Source organism: Delphinus delphis, chromosome 2, assembly GCF_949987515.2.
Source record: "Delphinus delphis chromosome 2, mDelDel1.2, whole genome shotgun sequence".
NCBI classification, from domain to species: Eukaryota; Metazoa; Chordata; class Mammalia; order Artiodactyla; family Delphinidae; genus Delphinus; species Delphinus delphis.
Genome location: NC_082684.1, coordinates 53470536 through 53494419, shown reverse-complemented (window position 1 = coordinate 53494419; position 23884 = coordinate 53470536). Strand labels below are relative to the sequence as shown.

At 35.7% G+C, this 23884-nt stretch overlaps 1 protein-coding gene across 1 annotated transcript in view; it reads right to left on the bottom strand.

Moving 5' to 3' along the window:
* The window catches only part of MDGA2 (MAM domain containing glycosylphosphatidylinositol anchor 2), an 822856-nt gene that overhangs the window by 8543 nt on the left and 790429 nt on the right, over nt 1-23884 (bottom strand). Inside the window, exon 15 of the mRNA XM_060004614.1 lies at nt 5556-5686. Within this exon, the coding sequence (XP_059860597.1) occupies nt 5556-5686 (131 nt within the window). The remainder of the gene's footprint in view (nt 1-5555; nt 5687-23884) is intronic.

Genomic DNA, 23884 nt, shown 5'->3' with positions numbered 1-23884 from the left:
CAACTTGCTGGATAAATGTCAGTTGGTTGTTAAAGCTTCTAATCTGAAATAATAACATGAGATTTTGACTGTTGGCAAAAACAAAAAGAACTAGATCTCATTGTGAATTGCAATTAGAAAATGTTTTCAATAGTTACTTCAGGAGCCATCATCATGTCTATAATTGCTCCGGAATTTGGTTTAGAATGTCAGATATGTATCTATGTGAGCATGTAATGGCTACTAAGGAGGATGATATTTTCTGGATTATTATTATTCATAGAAATATATAAAGGCAGCATGATGTAATGAGAGCATTATAATCTCTTTTCCAATCCATATTTAATGTTAAGGATCTGTGTGATTTAAGATAAATTGTCTCAAAACAGACTTTCAAATCTTTAAATGAGGATATAAGAAGATCTCCAGAATTCTTTTCGCCTATACCTAAGAAAATGTAAAGACAGTATTATAATGTCTCTATACTTTTCCCTCACAAAACATTTGGAATGTACTGTGAAAGAAGTAAAGCATTTAAAAGGATAGTTAAATATTTTCCTTGGTGTAGGATATAAAATAAAAGTGACATTCTAAGACTAACACCATATTAATTTTACTTTTTTGGAAATTTTTTCCCTAATTCTTCTGAATCCAGCTAAATATATTTTCCTCACAAGTACCGATCATGCTAAATTAATTCTAGAAAAAGAGCCCCAAAAGAAATTTCAGTAGGAGAAAACTTCTATTTGCCTGAAAAATACTACACAATAATTTGATTTTCAGCTAAGCAAACTAATTGGACGCACTGAGACAAAGAACTTTGCAAGTGGTTGTTTTTTTAAAGTGTTTATGGATCAAACTAATTTGAAGGCATACAACTCCAAACAAAACATAAAATGTGTCAATGTAACAGAGTCTCAAAATCACTTATATTTCATTTAAAATTCTGAGAGGTAAGAGATAACCTTTCCACTTGAATTAAAGATATCCTAGAATGCCACAAATCTACATTTGAATAACCTTAAAACTTCTCACAACTTAATCTGTACAGTAATATATTCCATACTTTTCTTTGCCATGCTTTTCTGGTAGGCATCATATACCAAAGCAAGATTTTTGAAAAGCTTGATAGTTTATAAATGACTTTTTTGTTTGTTTGTTGTTTTTTTTTTTTTTTGCGGTACGCGGGCCTCTCACTGTTGTGGCCTCTCCCGTTGCGGAGCACAGGCTCCGGACGCGCAGGCTCAGCGGCCATGGCTCACGGGCCCACCCGCTCCACGGCATGTGGGATCCTCCCGGACCGGGGCACGAACCCGTGTCCCCTGCATCGGCAGGCGGACTCTCAACCACTGCGCCACCAGGGAAGCCCTATAAATGACTTTTGAAGAAAAATATACTTTGTCTGAAAAAAGTTGAAAACAACAAGAAACTTGAAAACAAAATTAAATTTAAAAAATGGGGTAGGATGGTGCAGTTGCATTTCCTTGAACAATCAAGATTTATGAAATGAAAGTCCTTAGCCAATGGACCTAGAACTATCTCAGAGAAATAAGGACCTAGAGATCCAATATAAAAATATGGTTTTATTTATCTTCATTTCCCATTGGTAATTTAAATAGTTTAGAAATTCATTGATTCAAAATCTTCATTTTTGGATTGGCTTCCAGCCAGGATAGAGTAACAGAAACCAGATTTATCTTTCCAACTGAAACAACCAAATAACCGGACAAAGTATATGAAAGAATGGTATTCAGGACACTAGCCATCAGGTAATGAAGAACAGTGAACCCCTGAGTGATAGAAATCAAACAAGGTTTATCTTATGACTGCCCTATACAGAATTTATAGACTATGGTGAAAGCAGAACAAAGGTAGAGCCTGGTAGAAAATCTGGGTTGAGGAGATAGAGCTGAGAGTCCAAGGAATCCAAGGCAGCTAGAGTATGCAGGGTAGAATACAGGCCAAGAAAGAATTGCAGAGAAAGAGACATCTGCAGAGGGTACCCCTCAAGTATTCAGCAAAGTCCTGATCAGGCCTTGAATGTGAGGAAACTGCCTAAGACCTGGGAAAGACCCAGGGGGATGCATTTAATGTAACAGTACCCAGCTAACACAGAACTTGGGAAACCTCGTAATTCATGAGGCATTGGGTAGAGTACTCAGAAGACTTTTGCCTCAGTATTGAGAAATAATCAGCCTGATATCAAACACTGTTCTAGTCTCATGTAACAAATCTTAAAAGCAGGAACAAAAATTATCAAGCTGTTTCCAAGTAACTAAACTACATCACAAATAAGCTCAAGAATAAAGAATCACAAAAATATCCAGCAACTATGAAGGTAAAATTTACAATGTCTGACACCCAGTCAGACTACCAGACATGTAAAGGAGCAGGAAAATAATGACTTGTAAAGATGAGAAAACATCAGTTAATCAAAACCAACCAAGAACTGGCACAGATGATATTGTTAGCAGACAATGACATTAGACAGTTATTATAATTGGATTTAATAGGTTCAAAACATTAACTTAAGACATGAAATGTATTTTTAAAAAAGACTCAAATTGAACTTACAGAGATGGAAAGTATAATGGCTGAGATGAAAAATACACTGAGTAGGACTGAAAGCACATTAGACATTGCAAAGGAAATGATTAGTGAATGTGAAGACAGTAGGTTATTCTATAAATTGTGAATAATGAAATAATTTTAGATAAGATGGTGGTTTTCCCAATTTCCTTACTACCTTATGCAAATTTCTTAAGAGTGGGCACTCTCTGTAATGACCAGTCTACTGGACTTGACCTCCTTTCCAATTTGAGAATCACAGTCTTTAAATTCTGCGAGCACCAAACTTTCCTGGATCTCCTTCCTTATAACTCTAAAAAACACTACTTAGGATCAAGCTCCTCTTCCACAGTTCATGTTAATGATTGGTTAGTGTTCTGTGTGGTTCCACTGTCTTTAATCACTGTTCACATGTGTACACTTTCCCTTGGAAATATCAACCACTCCCAGAGTTTTAGGCAGCACATACAGCCTAATGACCTACAAAAATGTTTGTCCCCAAAGCTTCAGAAAAACATATGCAATAACCTTCTGCAATAACCTTCTGCACACCTTTTTTTTTTTTTTTTTTTTTTTTTTGCGGTACGCGGGCCTCTCACCACTGTGGCCTCTCCCGCTGTGGAGCACAGGCCCCGGACGCGCAGGCCCAGCGGCCATGGCTCGCACGCGGGATCCTCCCAGACCGGGGCACAAACCCGCATCCCCTGCACCGGCAGGCGGACCCCCAACCACTGCGCCACCAGGGAGGCCCTACCTTTTGCACATCTTTAAGAGGATATTCCACAGGCATTTTATATTAACATGTCCAAAACAGAAGTAACCATAATCATCCCTGAAGCTTGTCTCTTTTCCTCGTTTTGTTATTTAAGGTAATGGATAAAGTAACAGACATTACTCAAGACACCCCAGTTAGAAGCTTCTCGGTCATTCATGGCTACTTCCCAAATTCCCAACATAAAGATGTTCTGCTAGTTTTTATACCTAAGTATATCTTGAAACCATCCTCTTTTCTTCATACCACTTCCCTAGTTTGTCCTTTCAATATCCTTTATGTGGATTTTACGACAGTGTTCTAACTGGTTTGCTGGCCCGATTTTATCTCCTTGAATCATCTTCCATACAACAACCTAAGTGATGCACCATGTCATCCCCTGAGTAAAATCTTTCCATAACTTCCCAGTGTCTATGCTCTTGAGGTTCCTTAACCTCATGTCACATCAGTCTTTGATTTATTTTTGTGTACCAAATTCCAGATAAATGTCTCTCTGTTTCTCTGACAAATCCTGTGATGTATGACCTCCATGTCTCGGTTTACTCTGAACTCTGCTGCAATATTAATATTAGATCTTTTTCTACTTTGCAATCCCTCTCTTCAGGTTTCACCCCATATAACAGGCTTCTCTTGACTCTCCTCCATACTCTTCTCGTTGATTAGGTGTGCTCATAGAAACTTGTGCATATTTCTATTACTGCAATTATTACAGTATGTGATGTATGTGTTTAGATGTGTATTTCCACCAATCTGAGGTAAACAATCACTATGAAATCTTCATGGCTAGCAATGTGCCTGGCACACAGTAGTAGCTCAATAAGTATTTATTGTACTGTTGTCTGTGACAATAAATGATTGTCTTGAAGGTACTCAATAAATATTTACTAAATTGATGTCTATGGCAATAAAGGATTATCCTGAAGGAAACATTAATATAACTAGTCCCTTAAATACTTACTTTACATGTATTTGATTTAATAGTTTTGTGTTGGTAAGGCAGTGACATAGGAAGCAAAAACGTCTAGAAGAACATCATTTTTTTAGAAAGAAAGGTTCTTTGATGCCTATAGAGGTATGTACATTTTAATATTAAGGTTACTTTTATCAGTAATGCTTTGGAGTTCTGTCGTCCCAGTTTAATTTGGTTTAATGATATGTTGCTTTACATTCAAATTTTTTATTCTCTCTTCTTATTCTTTTTTATTCTCTATTCAACTTATTTTTGTTCATTTTTTACTCAACTATTTTATTCTTCATAGAAACAAAATAATTACTAGGATCTATGAATTGAGTTGCTTTTATGTGTTTGTAGATAATCAGCTAGGATTTACTCCATTATTCTTTACCAGAGTGAAAAACTGAGTGCATTTTTATCATTCTGGTTAGTTTTAGAAGTGTAATTTCTAAATCAGTCATTAGAATTTTATAGATTAAGTTACAAGAAGACAGCATTCCACCAATTGAAAATTGGCATAATTGAAGCTCTCTGAATTTCTATACCCTTACTAAATGCCATGAAATGCAATTAAGAAATCCCCAGTAGAAAAACATACTCAGCCTGAGTATATAAAATACATATATAAAGTTGCTAAAATCACTAAAACTACATTATTTTCTCCACTAAAATAGTTTATGAAAAATTTTTTCTAGCCATGATGACCATTGCTATAATCATTAAAATTTTTATTATATATTTGCAGCTAATTCTCTTAATCCTATCTAAGCCTGTCTTCTTTTTGATATAAAAACAAATAAGAGTAACTTGTTTAAAGTTCTCTAACTTTGATAATCAAAGTAATAAATTACTAAAATGACATTACCTCAAAGAGATTTTGCTAACGTATACAAAATTCCATCAAGTAAAATTCAAACAGATTATTTGAGAATTGATCATCCAGCTTCCTTTATTATAAGAATGTATGTTGTTTGTCTTCAAGGAAAAAAATACACACATATGATTTTATAGAAACAAATTACGTTTTCTCCAGGCAAATCACTTGAATTCGGATAGACAATTATTCAAACATATTACTTGACAGATGTTAATTAATAAGAGAAAAGGACATTTTCTCTTTATAAAACAACTTTTAGAACTAAAGGGAAACTTAATCATGTTATTTTTGTGATGCTCATGTCAGAATTTTTGCATACTCATTCTAATTTTGCTCAAGATCTGCCTTTAACATTATGCTCAAGTGCAAAAATATATCCGCAGACATGATTGTTCTTTTCTTACCTGAAATGAAGTAATTGGATATATATTAACATGTGCCTCATTCCACCGTTGTCCTTTATTCCCACTTGAAGACCACAGTGGATTCTCTATCGTTGTCTGCCCTTTCAAACGTAGATAAACATTTAAAACACCTAAAAATAACAATGAAATTTTATTTTGTATATTTGCTTTGGCTTCATGTTTGTTTCTTCTTGACTGAACACTTGTAAATTATTAAAAATGAAATTTCACAGAACACTCCAGTGTCTCCTCTTCTCTTCCCCTCTCATTTCCAACCTTGTTCTTAGGACGCTTGGCCTATGTGGCAGGTCTCCAGAAATGATCACATCTTAATCCCTAGAACTTGTGAATGTTATCTTATATGGCAAAAGAGACTTAACAGATGTGATTAAATTAAGAATTTTGAGATGGGAAGATTATTCCAAATAACCTGAGTGGGTGCTAAATATTATGGTTATCTCTGGTATATTCCAAGGAGTGGGATTGCTGGGTCATATGGTAGTTCTATTTTTAGATTCTTAAGGAACCTCCATACTGATTTCCATAGTGGCTATATCAAGTTACATTCCCACCAACAGTGCATGAGGGTTCCCTCGGAAGACTGAGGCAAAAGTCTTCTGAGTACTCAACCCTCAGAATGGGAGAAAGTATTTGCAAACGAAGCAACTGACAAAGGATTAATCTCCAAAATTTACAAGCAGCTCATGCAGCTCAATATCAAAAAAACAAACAGCCCAATCCAAAAATGGGCAGAAGATCTCCCATTCTGAGGGTTGTCTTTTCATCTCATTTATGGTTTCCTTTGCTGTGCAAAAGCTTTGAAGTTTCATTAGGTCCCATTTGTTTATTTTTGGTTTTATTTCCATTTCTCTAGGAGGTGAGTCAAAAAGGATCTTGCTGTGATTTATGTCATAGAGCATTCTGCCTATGTTTTCCTCTAAGAGTTTTATAGTGTTTGGCCTTACATTTAGGTCTTTAATCCATTTTGAGTTTATTTTTGTCTATGGTATTAGGGACTGTTCTAATTTCATTCTTTTACATGTAGCTGTCCAGTTTTCCCAGCACCACTTATCGAAGAGGCTGTCTTTTTGTATATTCTTGCCTCCTTTATTAAAAATAAGGTGACCATATGTGTGTGGGTTTATCTCTGGGCTTTCTATCCTGTACCATTGATCTATATTTCTGTTTTTGTGCCAATGTCATACTATCTTGATTACTGTAGCTTTGTAGTATAGTATAAGGTCAGGGAGCCTGATTCCTCAAGCTTTATTTTTCTTTCTCAAGACTGCTTTGGCTATTTGGGGTCTTTTGTGTTTCCATACAAATTGTAAAATTTTTTGTTCTAGTTCTGTGAAAAATGCCTTTGATAGTTTGATAGGGATTGCATTGAATCTATAGATTGCTTTGGGTAGTAGAGTCATTTTCACAATATTGATTCTTCCAATCCAAGAACATGGTATATTTCTCCATTTGTTTGTGTCGTCTTTGATTTCTTTCATCAGTATCTTATAGTTTTCTGTGTACAGGTCTTTTATCTCCTCTAGGTAGGTTTATTCCTAGATATTTTATTCGTTTTGTTGCAATGGTAAATGGGACTGTTTCCTTAATTTCTCTTTCTGATCTTTCATTGTTAGTATAGGAATGAAAGAGATTTTTGTGCATTAATTTCATATCCTGCAACCTTACCAAATTCACTGATTAGCTTTAGTAGTTTTCTGGTAGCATCTTTGGGATTCTCTATGTATAGTATCATGTCATCTGCAAACAGTGACAGTTTTACTTCTTCTTTTCCAATTTGGATTCCTTTTATTTCTTTTTCTTCTCTAATTGCCATGCCTAAGACTTCCAAAACTATACTGAATAATAGTGGCGAGAGGTGACACCCTTGTCTTCTTCCTGATCTTAGAGGAAATGCTTTCCGTTTTTCACCATTGAGAATGTTTGCTGTGCATTTGTCATTTATGTTTTTGTTTATGCGAATATTGCACATAAATACTGAAAAGCAGAAAAGACAATATCAAAATCATCATTAAATTGATCAATCAGAGGTAGCCTCCTTAGTATTTTGCTGTATGTTGCTTCAGTTTTTTTTTAAATGTATATCTACATATGTAATATTGTATGGTGTAAAGTAGTTTATTCTTCAGATTTTTAGAGCAATTTTGTCTAATTCTTTATACATAAGACCACGTGTATTCATATTATACACAAATGTATAAATATGAATATCCAATTTTTAAACAACAAAAAAATCTGCATTCTTCACATAATAGCTGTCACTTTCTAGCTGGATGACCTTGTCTTGATCTCTTAATCTCTCTGCCTCAATTTCCTCATCAGGTAAGTGATGATGATAATAGTAACTAGCATAAGTTTTTTGGGGAAAATTAAAATGAGTTAATGTATGTAAACCATAAATTATGTCTCAAACATTATCTTCACTATATTTTATTATCTATCAAGATTCAAATAATATTTCTCTATTTCTCTCTCAGTGCAATAGATTACATTAGTACATTTCATGATGTTGAACTACGACTATATTACAGGAATAATTTTACTTGGTATAGGACTATTATTTTCTTATTATGGTTGATTTAATTTGCTAGTATTATATTTAGAAATAATGCATATATATTGTATTTAGAAATAATGCATGTATATATAACTTTATCCAGCTTTGTTTTCTTATCTTTCCACTTTGCAAGATCACTTTTTGCTTCAGAATCTATTATCATCTATCTCTTTCCCCTTCAGTGTAAGACATAAAATCAGTACCTCCTTGGTACTGATTTATTTTCCATAGTGTAGATTCTGTTCTGTTTCTAATGTCATCTTTATCCAGCTGTATTGTTTATGATGTTACATTCTTCTCTGATCTCATCAAGCTCCCCTTTATTTTAGTCTTTTATCCAATCCTTCTTTTCTTGGCCCACTGTTATAACATTCTTATCTTTTTTTGTCTCATAAAGTTCATATTCCAATTTTATTGAAAATCTAAAGCATATACTGTATAAATTTGCCTTCCTCTGAACTGTCAGTAATTCTTCTTCAACAATATGTGCTTTTTTACTGTGTGCATGTTAGCCTCTTTTTATACTGTGGAATCTTTAATTGAGCCTGATTTTCTCTCTCTCTCTCTCTTTTATTTTCTTTCTCTTTATTCATCTTAAATAGTACTTAGTAATCTTGTGGCATTTTTCCCAAAACTACTAATGGGGCTTCTTTTATATTCACAGGATGGGTGTGGATTTTGTTAGCTCCTCCTCTAAGATCTGAATCTGGAGGCAAGGTGAATGTGAGGTTTCACTACTAGATAAAGATTTAACAATCTGAGAATAGTGGAAAAGTATTTGTACCTTGAGCCTTTTAAGAGTTGAATTTTCTGGGGTTTTGCCTCTGTGCTCAGTGAGCCATTGTGGCAGGGAGTAGCTTTCTGAATCCATCTTTCTATTTTCTATTTTGGACACTCAGAGGGGCTCAGTTTTTCTTGCTTGCTGGTGTTGGTCTCTTGTACTTCAGAAAGGCAATTTTGTGCCAGAAGGAAAAGTCACCACAGCACATATTTCTGTGTGATGTCATTACATTATATTTTAAAACATTAATCCACAATAGGGAGGGGTCCCAAGGAAATCAAGCTCAAATAAAAATAAATTGTGAAGGCAGGGGGGAAGATGGCGGAAGAGTAAGACACGCAGATCACCTTCCTCCCCACAGATACATGAGAAATACATCTACACGAGGAACAACTCCTATAGAACACCCACTGAATGCTGGCAGAAGACCTCAGACCTCCCAAAAGGCAAGAAACTCCCCACGTACCTGGGTAGGGCAAAAGAAAAAAGAAAAAACAGACACAAAAGAATAGGGATGGGACCTGCACCAGTGGGAGAGAGCTGTGAAGGAGGAAAGGTTCCCACACACTAGAAGCCCCTTCACGGGCAGAGAGTGCGGGTGGCGGAGGGGGAAGCTTTGGAGCTGCGGAGGAGAGCACAGCAACAGGGGTGCAGAGGGCAAAGTGGAGAGATTCCTGTACAGAGGATCGGTGCCGACCAGCACTCACCAGCCCGAGAGGCTTGTCTGCTCACCCGCTGGGGTAAGGGGGTGCTGGGAGCTGAGGCTCAGGCTTCTGTCGGATCACAGGGAGAGGACTGGCAGTGTGAACACAGCCTGCAGGGGGTTAGTACACCACGGCTAGCCGGGAGGGAGTCCAGGAAAAGGTCTGGACCTGCCGAAGAGGCAAGAGACTTTTTCTTCCCTCTTTGTTTCCTGGTGTGCGAGGAGAGGGGATTAAGAGCGCTGCTTAAAGGAGCTCCAGAGACGGGCGCGAGGGGCTGCTAAAAGCGCGGACCCCAGAGCAGGGCATGAGACACTAAGGCTGCTGCTGCCACCACCAAGAATCCTGTATGCGAGCACAGGTCACTATCCACATTGCCGCTCCCGGGAGCCTGTGCAGCCCGCCACTGCCAGGGTCCCAGGATACAGGGACAACTTCCCAGGGAGAACGCAAGGCGCGCTTCAGGCTGGTGCAATGCCCTGCTGGCTTCTGCCGCCGCAGGCTCGCCCCGCACTCCATGCCCCTCCCTCCCCCCGGCCTGAGTGAGCCAGAGTCCCTGAAGCAGCTGCTCCTTTAACCCCGTCCTGTCTGAGCGAAGAACAGACGCCCTCCGGCCACCTACACGCAGAGGCGGGGCCAAATCCAAAGCTGAACCCCAGGAGCTGTGTGAACAAAGAAGAGAAAGGGAAATCTCTCCCAGCAGCCTCAGGAGCAGCGGATTAAATCTCCACAATCAACTTGATGTACCCTGCATAGGTGGAATACCTGAATAGACAACGAATCATCCCAAATTGAGGAGGTGGACTTTGAGAGCAAGATATATTATTTTTTCCCCTTTTCCTCTTTTTGTAAGTGTGTATGTGTATGCTTCTGTGTGAGAATTTCTCTGTATAGCTTTGCTTTCACCATTTGTCCTCAGGTTCTGTCTGTCCATTTTTTTTCTTAATAATTACTTTTTATTTTAATAACTTTATTTTATTTTATCTTACTTTATTTTATTTTATCTTCTTCCTTCCTTCCTCCCTTCGTTCCTTCCTTCCTCTTTTTTTTCCCTTTTATTCTGAGCCCTGTGTATGAAAGGCTCTTGGTGCTGCAGCCAGGAGTCAGTGCTGTGCCTCTGACGTGGGAGAGCCAACTTCAGGACACTGGTCCACAAGAGACCTCCCAGCTCCACATAATAACAAATGGTGAAAATCTCCTGGAGATCTCCATCTGAACACCAACACCCGGCTTCACTCAACGACCTGCAAGCTACAGTGCTGGACACCCTATGGCAAACAACTAGCAAGACAGGAACAAAACCACACCCATTAGCAGAGAGGCTGCCTAAAATCATTATAAGGCCACAGACACCCCAAAACACACTACCAGACGTTGACCTGCCCACCAGAAAGACAAGATCCAACCTCATCCACCAGAACACAGGCACTAGTCCCCTCCACCAGGAAGCCTACACAACCCACTGAACCAACTTTAGCCACTGGGGACAGACACCAAAAACAACGGGAACTATGGAACTGCAGCCTGCAAAAAGGAGACCCCAAACACAGTAAGATAAGCAAAATGAGAAGACAGAAAAACACACAGCAGATGAAGGAGCAAGATAAAAACCCACCAGACCTAACAAATGAAGAGGAAATAGGGAGTCTACCTGAAAAAGAATTCAGAAAATGATAGTAAAGATGATCCAAAATCGTGGAAATAGAATAGAGAAAATTCAAGAAACATTTAACAAGGACCTAGAAGAACTAAAGAGGAAACAAGCAATGATGAACAACACAATAAATGAACTTAAAAATATTCTAGAAGGGATCAATAGCAGAATAACTGAGGCAGAAGAACAGATAAGTGACCTGGAAGATAAAATAGTGGAAATAACTACTGCAGAGCAGAATAAAGAAAAAAGAATGAAAAGAACTGAGGACAGTCTCAGAGACCTCTGGGACAACATTAAACATACCAACATTCGAATTATAGGGGTCCCAGAAGAAGAAGAGAAACAGAAAGGGACTGAGAAAATACTTGAAGAGATTATAGTTGAAAATTTCCCTAATATGGGAAAGGAAACACTTAATCAAGTCCAGGAGGGACAGAGAGTCCCATACAGGATAAATCCGAGGAGAAACATGCCAAGACACATATTAATCAAACTATCAAAAATTAAATACAAAGAAAACATATTAAAAGCAGCAAGGGGAAAACAACAAATAACATACAAGGGAATCCCCATAAGGTTAACAGCTGATCTTTCAGCAGAAACTCTGCAAGCCAGAAGGGAGTGGCAGCACATATTTAAAGTGATGAAGGAGAAAAACCTACAACCAAGATTAGTCTACCCAGCGAGGATCTCATTAAGATTTGATAGAGAAATTAAAACCTTTACAGACATGCAAAAGCTGAGGGAGTTCAGCACCACCAAATAAGCTTTACAACAAATGCTAAAGGAACTTCTCTAGGCAAGAAACACAAGAGAAGGAAAAGACCTACAATAACAAACCCAAAACAATTAAGAAAATGGGAATAGCAACATACATATCGATAATTACCTTAAATGTAAATGGATTAAATGCTCCCACCAGAAGACACAGACTGGCTGAATGGATACAAAAACAAGACCCATATATATGCTGTCTACAAGAGACCCACTTCAGACCTCGGGACACATACAAACTGAAAGTGAGGGGATGGAAAAAGATATTCCATGCAAATGGAAATCAAAAGAAAGCTGGCATAGCAATTCTCATATCAGACAAAATAGACTTTTAAATAAAGACTATTACAAGAGACAAAGAAGGACACTACATAATGATCAAGGGATAGATCCAAGAAGAAGATATAACAATTGTAAATATTTATGCACCCAACATAGGAGCACCTCAATACATAAAGCAAATACTAACAGCCATAAAAGGGGAAATCAACAGTAACACATTCATAGTAGGGGACTTTAACACCCCACTTTCACCAATGGACAGATCATCCAAAATGAAAGTAAATAAGGAAACACAAGTTTTAAATGATACATTAAACAAGATGGATTTAATTGATATTTATAGGACATTCCATCCAAAAACAACAGAATACACATATTTCTCAAGTGCTCATGGAACATTCTCCAGGGTAGATCATATCTTGGGTCACAAATCAAGCCTCGGTAAATTTAAGAAAATTGAAATTGTATCAAGTATCTTTTCCGACAACAACGTAATGAGACTAGATATCAATTACAGGAAAAGAGCTGTAAAAATACAAACACATGGAGGGTAAACAATACACTACTTAATAACGAAGTGATCACTGAAGAAATCAAAGAGGAAATTAAAAAATACCTAGAAACAAATGACATTGAAAAAACGACAACCCAAAACCTATGGGATACAGCAAAAACATTTCTAAGAGGGAAGTTTATAGCAATACAATCCTATTTTAAGAAACAGGAAACATCTCGAATAAACAACCTAATCTTGCACCTAAAGCAATTAGAGAAAGAAGAACAAAAACCCCCCAAAGTTAACAGAAGGAAAGAAATCATAAAGATCAGATCAGAAATAAACGAAAAAGAAATGAAGGAAACGATAGCAAAGATCAACAAAACTAAAAGCTGGTTTTTTGAGAAGATAAACAAAATTGATAAACTATTAGCCAGACTCATCAAGAAAAAAAGGGAGAAGACTCAAATCAATAGAATGAGAAATGAAAAAGGAGAAGTAACAACTGACACTGCAGAAATACAAAAGATCATGAGAGATTACTACAAGCAACTCTATGCCAATAAAATAGACAACCTGGAAGAAATGGACAAATCCTTAGAAATGCACAACCAGCCAAGACTGAGTCAGGAAGAAATAGAAAATATGAACAGATGAATCACAAGCACTGAAATTGAAACTGTGATTAAAAATCTTCCAACAAAGAAAAGCCCAGGACCAGATGGCTTCACAGGCAAATTCTATCAAACATTTAGAGAAGAGCTAACACCAATACCTCTCAAACTCTTCCAAAATATAGCAGAGGGAGGAACATTCCCAAACTCATTCTATGAGGCCACCAACACTCTGATACCAAAACCAGACAAAGATACTACAAAAAAAGAAAATTACAGGCCAATATCACTGATGAACATAGATGCAAAAATGCTCAACAAAATACTAGCAAACAGAATCCAACAGCACATTAAAAGCGTCATACACCATGATCAAGTGGGGTTTATTCCAGGAATGCAAGGATTCTTCAATATACGCAAATCAATCAACGTGATACACCATATTAACAAATTGAAGGAGAAAAACCATATGATTATCTCAATAGATGAAGAGAAAGCTTACAACAAAATTCACCACCCATTTATGATAAAAACCCTGCAGAAAGTAGGCATAGAGGGAACTTTCCTCAACATAATAAAGGCCATATATGACAAACACACAGCAACATCGTCCTCAATGGTGAAAAACTGAAAGCATTTCCACTAAGATCAGGAACAAGACAAGGTTGCTCACTATCCTCACTGTTATTCAACATAGTTTTGGAAGTTTTAGGCACAGTAATCAGAGAAGAAAAGGAAATAAAAGGAATGGAAATTGGAAAAGAAGAAGTAAAGCTTTCACTGTTTGCAGATGACATGATACTATACATAGAGAATCCTAAAGATGCTACCAGAAAACTACTAGAGCCAATCAATGAATTTGGTAAGGTTGCAGGATACAAAATTAATGCACAGAAATCTCTGGCATTCCTATACACTAATGATGAAAAATCTGAAAGTGAAATCAAGAAAACACTCCCATTTACCACTGCAACAAAAAGAATAAAATATCTAGGCATAAACCTACCTAAGGAGACAAAAGACCTGTATGCAGAAAATTATAAGACACTGATGAAAGAAATTAAAGATGATACAAATAGATGGAGAGATATACCATGTTCTTGGATTGCAAGAATCAACATTGTGAAAATGACTCTACTACCCAAAGCAGTCTACAGATTCAATGCAATCCCTATCAAACTACCACTGGCATTTTTCACAGAACTAGAACAAAATATTTCACAATTTGTATGGAAACACAAAAGACCCCAAATAGCCAATGAAATCTTGAGAACAAAAAATGGAGCTGGAAGAATCAGGCTCCCTGACTTCAGACTATACTATAAAGCTATAGTAATCAAGATAGTATGGTACTGGCACAAAAACAGAAAGATAGATCAATAGAACAGGATAGAAAGCCCAGAGGTAAACCCATGCTCATATGGTCACCTTATCTTTGATAAAGGAGGCAGGAATGTACAGTAGAGAAAGGACAGCCTCTTCAATAAGTGGTGCTGGGAAAACTGGACAGGTACATGTAAAAGTATGAGATTAGATCACTCCCTAACATCATACACAAAAAAAAGCTCAAAATGGATTAAAGACCTATACGTAAGGTCAGAAAGTATCAAACTCTTAGAGGAAAACATAGGCAGAGCACTCTATGACATAAATCACAGCAAGATCCTTTTTGACCCACCTCCTAGAGAAATGGAAATAAAAACAAAACTAAACAAATGGGACCTAATGAAACTTCAAAGCTTTTGCACAGCAAAGGAAACCATAAACAAGACTAAAAGACAACCCTCTGAATGGGAGAAAATATTTTCTAAAGAAGCAACTGACAAAGGATTAATCTCCAAAATTTATAAGCAGCTCATGTAGCTCAATAACAAAAAACCAAACAACCCAATCCAAAAATGGGAAGAAGACCTAAATAGACATTTTTCCAAATAAGATATACAGACTGCCAATAAACACATGAAAGAATGCTCAACACCATTAATCATTAGAGAAATGCAAATCAAAACTACAATGAGATATCATCTCACACCAGTGAGAACGGCCATCATCAAAAAATCTAGAAACAATAAATGCTGGAGAGGGTGTGGAGAAAAGGGAACACTCTTGCACTGCTGGTGGGAATGTGAATTGGTACAGCCATTATGGAGAACAGTATGGAGGTTCCTTAAAAAACTAAAAATAGAACTACCATATGACCCAGCAATCCCACTACTGGGCATATACCCTGAGAAAACCATAATTCACAAAGAGTGATGTACCAAAATATTCATTGGAACTCTATTTACAATAGCCAGGAGATGGAAGCAACCTAAGTGTCCATCATCGGATGAATGGATAAAGAAGATATGGCATATATTTACAATGGAGTATTACTCAGCCATAAAAAGAAACGAAATTGAGTTATTTGTAGCGAGGTGGATGGACCTAGAGTCTGTCATACAGAGTGAAGTAAGTCAGAAAGAGAAAGACAAATACCATATGCTAACACATATATATGGAATCTAAGAAAAAAAAAAAGTCATGAACCTAGGGGTAAGACGGGAATAAAGACAGAGATCTACTAGAGAATCGACTTGAGGATATGGGGAGGGGGAAGGGTAAGTGATAAAGTGAGAGAGTGGCATGGACATATATACACTACCAAACGAAAAATAGATAGCTAGTGGGAAGTAGCCGCATAGCACAGGGAGATCAGCTCGGTGCTTTGTGACCACATAGAGGGGTGGGACAGGGAGGGTGGGAGGGAGGGAGACGGAAGAGGGAAGAGATATGGGAACATATGTATATGTATAACTGATTCACTTTGTTATAAAGTAGAAACTAACACACCATTGTAAAGCAATTATACTCCAATAAAGATGTAAAAAATATAAATAAATAAATAATTAAATAATTAAATTGCATTAAACATTAAATAAAGTGATAGTACTTTTTTGAACCTGTTGTCATTGGATGAACAAAGCATTATGTAGCATATACCTTTCAGAAATTATTTGAAGAAATAGCCTGTGTGCGAATTAATTAGGAAAGGACTGCTTGCCTATTCCATGGCCTACCTCTAGTATAGCTTCCTGCTGTATCAGTGGTAACTGATTAAGTTGAGCTGTAATAATTTCTACTGATTTCTATTTAAACTGTATTGCTTTTTCAGAAAGGAAAGTAACAGTTATCTTTTAATTTTTATTTTACTTTATTTTTTGTATTTCTTAAATATATCCCCTTAGCTTCTTAACCTAGTAGAAGTCCTTCAATAGCTTGCATGTAAAAAAATGAAGCCTGCTCCCTCTAAGCTACCAATGCAGTTCAAGTTGTTCCATACATTAAAAAATTATCAATGGATACTTAAGTAAATGTGAGGTGCTAATGTAAACAGATGGCAGTGAATGAATTACCATTTTATATGGAAGTCTTATTTCTCTGGGGTAGCATGGCCTGTTATTTTGATTAAAGTGACAGGAATCAATCCTGTCATCAAATCAGTACATGGAAATTTCTTTTAAATGTTAATAAAATGATTATACACTTTTTAGACTTATTCATTTTAATTTGGCTAACAAAGCAGTGTTTACTATATGTCTTTCAGAATTTACTTAAAGTAATAAATGCATACTTTTGAAATAAAACACATATTAATATATATGACTTACCATTACTATATCAATAATGATAGATTACTGTATCTATATTGAATGTATTTTATCTCAGAGAATATGCTTTGCTGTGATCATGTTTACTTTTTCTTAAATAACATTTTCTTTTTACATATATAATTTCAAAGTTGAATTATTACTATTTATATTTATTGAACGTGTACTATGTGAAAAATATTTTTCTTAGGTCTAAAGAGGCCAGGTCTAAATTATCCCAGATTTTGAATTGGTTTTTGCATAGATTATATAGCTAGATTTTACTTAAAAAGGCAAGTATTACTTTTTTTATAACAAAAAGACACTAGAAATATAACTGAAATAAGTTCTTTCAAATATATTATAATTTAATTGTCTTATTCTTATGTACATAATATTAATTATATTCCATTTTCCAGATCAATGAATACAAATTATTGATTCACTGGTCTATTTTAGAGCTGATGACAAAAATGCTATTAACAGACAAATGATTTTGGAACATTTTTTAAAGCATGTTTACAGCTTTTAAGGTATAAAAGAGAATTCAGTACCAAAATTTACTTAAACTTATGTCCAGGTCGTCTTGGTCAACAAAATTAGAACTTACAAAACAGAATAAAGCTATTCAAAAGAAGTTAGATTCAGCAAAGCTGATTCAGCGCATTATTATAGTATTACAGTAAGAAAATTCCAAAGTGAATATGATAGATTGTGTTAATACCCTTTAAAAGTAACTTTAAATCCTCAGAGGCAGTGTATTTATGCTTTGGTAAGCACCAGATATCAATAGGTATGAATTTAATCATCCCCAAGGATTTTCAAATGTTATGTAGTGCCATGACACAAGTTTGAAGTTGGTAAGCAAAACTTAACTATCTTTTTCTTCTGGGTTTCCTAATTCTTATCTTTTGGTCACCAGTCTTTAAGAGTTAGGTGCCAGAATTAGAGATAACTTTGTTCATCTCATGCTTAGGGATTACAGTCAGAAAGGCTAAATGAACTAAATGCCGTATTATCTCATGAGCAGTGACCTAAGGTTTGGGGTTATTCATGGTGTTATTCAATAACACACTTCTTATTTTAATATTATTTCATACAAATTGCAGTATACAATATAAGTTGCTTAAATATTATTTTTAATTACTGTTACCAAGTTCTCTTCTTTCTTTAAGTCCTTAGCATAAACTTACTTTTAATTATTTTATTATAAATATGTGTTTTATATGTTTTAGATAAATAATTTAAATATATGTCCTAAAATGTGGATACTTCTTTTTTTAATAGATACTTGAAATTACCAAGTTCATATAAATTAATCTGTAATTTGCTTTACTCCAAAGCCTGGGGAATCACTTGAATATAAATCACATTTTTATTCTAATCATTAATACAGGCTCATTAATTTGAGTTTCAAGATGTGCCAAAATCACCTAGCTCCAGGGAAGAGCTGTCTATTGATAGGTAATTGGTAACATCATTTGTATTATACACACAGACAAAATGGGAAATTATAAAATCATTATTTTCTGCTTGAATAGAAACAGCTGCAGCATTCATTGTTATTATTTTTTAATATATATAATTGCAATGATATCTTAAATAAAAAGTGTCAGTTCACTTTCTCCAGTCATTACCATGCCTTCTTGTATCCAGTTGAATCTCTACATTAGTGTCCAATAAATTTACTAAAACATAGCTTTCATCAGGCTTTCTGATATATGCAGAGACCTTATATAGATCTTGTCATTATTTGTTTCTAAAGCCAAGCAGGACCCTGTGGGGCCCTCTCAGGTACAAATCCTTTCCAAGCCCTCCATTTCTTGCTTATAGGAACAAGGCTTCAGTTTCCTAGACCTTTCAGGACTACCAAGGGGCAAATTCAAACAGTTGCTAACCAGAAAAGTGAAGGAATGCAGAAACAAAGGAGGAACAGTCAAGAAACAATAGTGCAGTGATGAGGCAGGGTCCTGGTTCCTCCTGAAGAAGTATACATAACAACATCTTCGAATTCTTCTGCATGAACTAAGGCCCCCACCTAGGTGGAGGATGGTAACATATGGCTGAGCACAAGATTCCTGGAGCACTGCCCTGTTACCTCAGCACCAACCAATCAGAAGAAAGTCTCATACCCTGCATTGCTCACCCCAAGGTTTGCTTATAAAAATGCTTCCCCAAAAACCATCAGGGAGTTTGGGCTTTGTAGCTTGACCTGTGTGTTCTCCTTGCTTGGCTTTTGCAATAAACCTTTCCCTGATACAAACTCTGACACTTGGGTTTGTTTGGCCTCACTGTGCATAGGACACACTAACTTGCATTCATCAACACTTAGCTCTTTTAGAGGATGGTTTACATTTCTTTTCTTCCTTAGAAACTTTATTTTAACTCTGCTGTTCTAGGTATTCTCTCCTTGTTCACCCATGGCATGGGCCTATCATGCATTTTTGGTGTATATTACTTTTTGGCTTTTATTCAGTAATTTATTACCCTAAATAAATTATAAACTATTTGATGGATAAGGACCTTTTATCTTAATTCTCTTTTATCCTTTATAGTTCCCTAAACACCACTAGGCACATAGCATGTGCAATTCATCCTATTGAACAGAAATGAGTGAATCTAAGACCTAAGGGTAAAAGTACTCATCATAATAAACCTACACTTCCAATGAAGTTAGTTTAAAAAGGCTGGTACACTGGATGAGAAACAAAAGCATTTAACTTATTTTCTTACCATTAATTTGATTGATGAAATAATACTGTTTATTAATTACACTGAAAATGAGATGTATATTTGAAACACAAGACTTTCTCAGTCACATTATTAATTTTGTTTAAACATCCTAGCTTCTACTATACCTTGTCTGAGGCAATGTAGGGGATCAGAATTTGCCACCCTAAAATATATCTCTTTGGCATATTAATTGTTTTAAGCTTGTTATTTTCTGAGAAACAGCAGAAGTGGGAAAGACTCTGAAAACCAAGTAGGAGTTGCCCCTTTGTAAGAAACATGTACATTTATAAGGGAACTCTCCATTTGTAAGTGTGTCTCCCTCATATACCTGGACACATGTATACATGAGGACAACCAGGTCTCTAGAAACTCTTATCAATAGAGAAGGCAATGACTCAAATCTGCATCACAATCACCCAGTTACTGCACTTTTCTTGGTAACCTCCCATAGCTGACTCTCCCTACCCTCAACATCCTCTTTTATCTTTAGCTGACGAGGGTAGTCAAGGTGAGGACTTTGGCCATTTTGACGAGTTACTCAGTTTTTCTGGGTCTCTCCCATGTATACACATTACTAAACTTTGTTTGATTTTCTCCTGTTAATTTATCTCACGTCAATTTAATTCTTAGACCACCCAGAACCCAGAAAAGTAGAGGAAAACTTCTTCCTCAACAGGACCATCATCAATGAGTAATTAAATAGGAAGAAAATAAATTTAGGGACAGTTGGTGGTTCATAACCAGAGACTTAAAAGGTAAATGTACTACATATTACATATGGTCTTATTAGAGAGTCTGTGACAAGGATCTGTAATAATATTTTGATTATACGTGGTAATAAATCATGGTTGAAGTCTATCTACCACCCCCTTAAAAAATACATCTTAATTTAACAAAGCAGTTTACTGAATGAATGTCTTCTTTCTATTGCATTGTTTTCACACTGATGACATTGGCATTATCAGTATTAACTACAAACAAGACTTCACTGAAAGCATTATATAATTCTTAACAGAAAGAGTGGCTTAATATCAATTATTAACTAACAGCCCACTGTAGGTAGCTATTCTCTAATATTTAAATGTAAAATACTAAATAACTTTATCTATTCTCTCAGCCACCAGGGAATTGTCTTTTACAAGGACCTTAATTCTGAGAAATTATCAAGATGTAAGTATCTCAAAATTACATATTTATTTTGCTGAGATTCTTCTACAGTCAATGTAATTAAGACTCTAAAATAATGGCACCTTAATATTTTTTTTTTCAAGCTCAAATCGACTCTCACACGGTATTTAACGCCAAGGGGAAAAATATGTGAGTAGATTTTCTGTTTTACAAATATATCTGAGATATAAGCAAAAATGTTGATTTAAAAAAATACTAATCAGAAGAAATATGATCTTTGACTAAAATAAGAATAAAAATCAGACTCCTAAAATCATGCAAAAGATTGTCCCCTTTGCTTTCTCTACACCTTGTATAAAAACATTTAAGTCCCCTTTTAAAAATCTTTGAATGTCAGCACTGAGAAAGCTTTAATCCAGCTCTTGCTAAAGGATAACCTGAGATATCTTATTAAGAGAAACTTAATTGAGGTTAATTTCAGATTCATTAAATTTTATTTCTACATTTTGTTAGATCATCATAAGGTAACATGGATCATAATATTTCAGCTGAAAACCCAAATTTTATTCTTTAATGTTATTATGGCCTTTCAGTATATACAATTTTTATTTGTACATGTTTCATGTTTTTTCTAAAAACACTACATGAAGATATTGCTAAGAGTATAGCAATATCTATATAGTATAGCAATATCTATATTGCTTATAGATACTGAGTACTTTTACAAAATACTAAGTACTTTCATAAAGATAAATTTCCCTTTAATTAATTAAGAAATATGTGACACTTTTGTTTTCCTCTACACTTTAGCTGCCAGATAACTTAAATTCAAATTCAAGTTAAGTCAGTGATTAACTTCTATTTTTTTTCCAACCTATCCTATAAGGTCTTGGTGAAACTACCTTCTGGTTTCAATCTAAACTCATACTTTCATTTCCCTCATGTTGTCATTCTTCTAGCACACTCAGAAACTAAAGTATCTATTTTTGGATGATTTTCTAAAAATCTATTGAGCATTTGTTTTTTCAGAGGATCAAATATAAATAAATCATGCTATTGCTCTCAAGGAGCTTACAGTCTAACAGGGGTCAGGGTGACAAACATTATGATAAAGATGTGCACCAGGTGTTAGGAGAACAGAAGGAGCAGGGAGGATGGGGAGGAATTTGAGCAGATGTCTTTGAGTTGGATTTTGAAGGAAGAATATGAGTAACCTAGATGATTAAAGAGGTGAAAAAGTACTACTTCTACCATATGTTTTAAAAAATATTCATTTACTTAACAAATATTTATGGATGGTCAAATAAACATTTACATTTGCAGGGTACCATGTGATGAGAAGAATCATTGTTTCTACTCTTCCAAAGTATACAGTTCAAGTAGGACAAAAAACAGAGTCTGTAAAGAAGCCCCAGATACAACATAGATTGATTTGGAGAACTTCAGGTATAACTGGAATAAACCATGGAGCTGCCCCAAGGAGATGCCGGAAAAGCATGTATCCTTGAGGTCCTTACGTTACTAGTTTTAGAGAATGATCTTTATCCCCAGAAACTAGGGGCCAAAGAGACAGCAAGGAAGGCGGTTAGCAGACTAATTCAGTACAATACACAAGAAGGGATGGAGAGTCGAACTGAGCATTATATCCTAAAATACATTTCAAAACGCTGAGGATTGATGTCCTGATCGCCAACCTCTCCAGCTCTCTCTATATCCCTGATCAGTACCGATTTCCTTTTACCACTTTCTTAAAATGGTTTACTCTTTGAAAATGAAACCTTTGCATTTATTTTAAACAGAAAATAGAAACTGTTAAGAAGACAAATTTCACATCTGTTTGCTGTTCTTGCATCTAAGAATGAATCAAAAGCCACATTCTTAATTGTTTTCATCCCATCTCAGTAGAAGAGACATTAGTATCCTCTTCAAGGCTAATCCCCCACCAGACCTCTAAATTCTCATCTCTTCAAGAAACTTGCTTCCCTCTGATTTGTGTATCTCTAAACTTACCCTTTCTTTTATCTCTTTTTTCTCTTATTTAAGTCCTTTTACAATCCCACATCTCTCTACTTCATCACTTCTTCCTTACCCTCAAGATTCATGACAATAGATGTCATTAATGAACTCCTTTTCCTTGCTTCCCATTTGTTCCACAGTGAAATTAGCTTTCTAGAGGCACAACTGTATTTGAACCATTGTTATCAAGTTCAATGAATGTATTCATAAGTGTCTTTTGTATTTTTATATTTAATTTCCTGGTATGTTATGATGCTTATATTTCAAATTCGCATTTCTAGAAATAAATGAAGTACCTATTTTACTGACTTTTAATAAGCTCTTGTCATATCCAGTGACCTCATATGAGGTTCAATTTCTTTGTAAGAAAATTAGAAATTTAGCTGATTAATCAATCAAAATGCCTCCTAGTGATCATAGGATTGCTGAAAGTCTTATATTATTGTCAATAGCCAGATCATGTACATTGTATTATATCATGTACATATAAATCAACAGTTAAAGGGTGACACATTAGAGCTTTCATTTATTTTTTATTAAGTCAATTTTGATGGAAACTTAACAAGAAATTGTACCACTGTGGCAGATAACCTCTAAGATGCTACCCAATGATTTCAACCTCCTAGGATTAACACTCTTGTGTCATTTCCTCCCCCTGAATGTGAGTTGGAACAATCAATCAGTTATAATAAATAGAATAAGTTATGGGATATCACTCCAGTCATCAAGTTATTAAAAATTCTTGGGCATGTATTTGCTCTCTCTTCATAGATCGCTTGCTCTGGAGGAGGCCTGCTGCCATGAGACAGTCCTATAGAGACATCACATGGCAAAAAACTGAGAAAAGCCTCTGGCCAACAGTCAGCAAGAAATCAGTATCCTTAGTCCAACACCTGTGAGGGAGTGAGACCTGCCAAAAACCTGGTGAGTGCGCTTAGAAGGG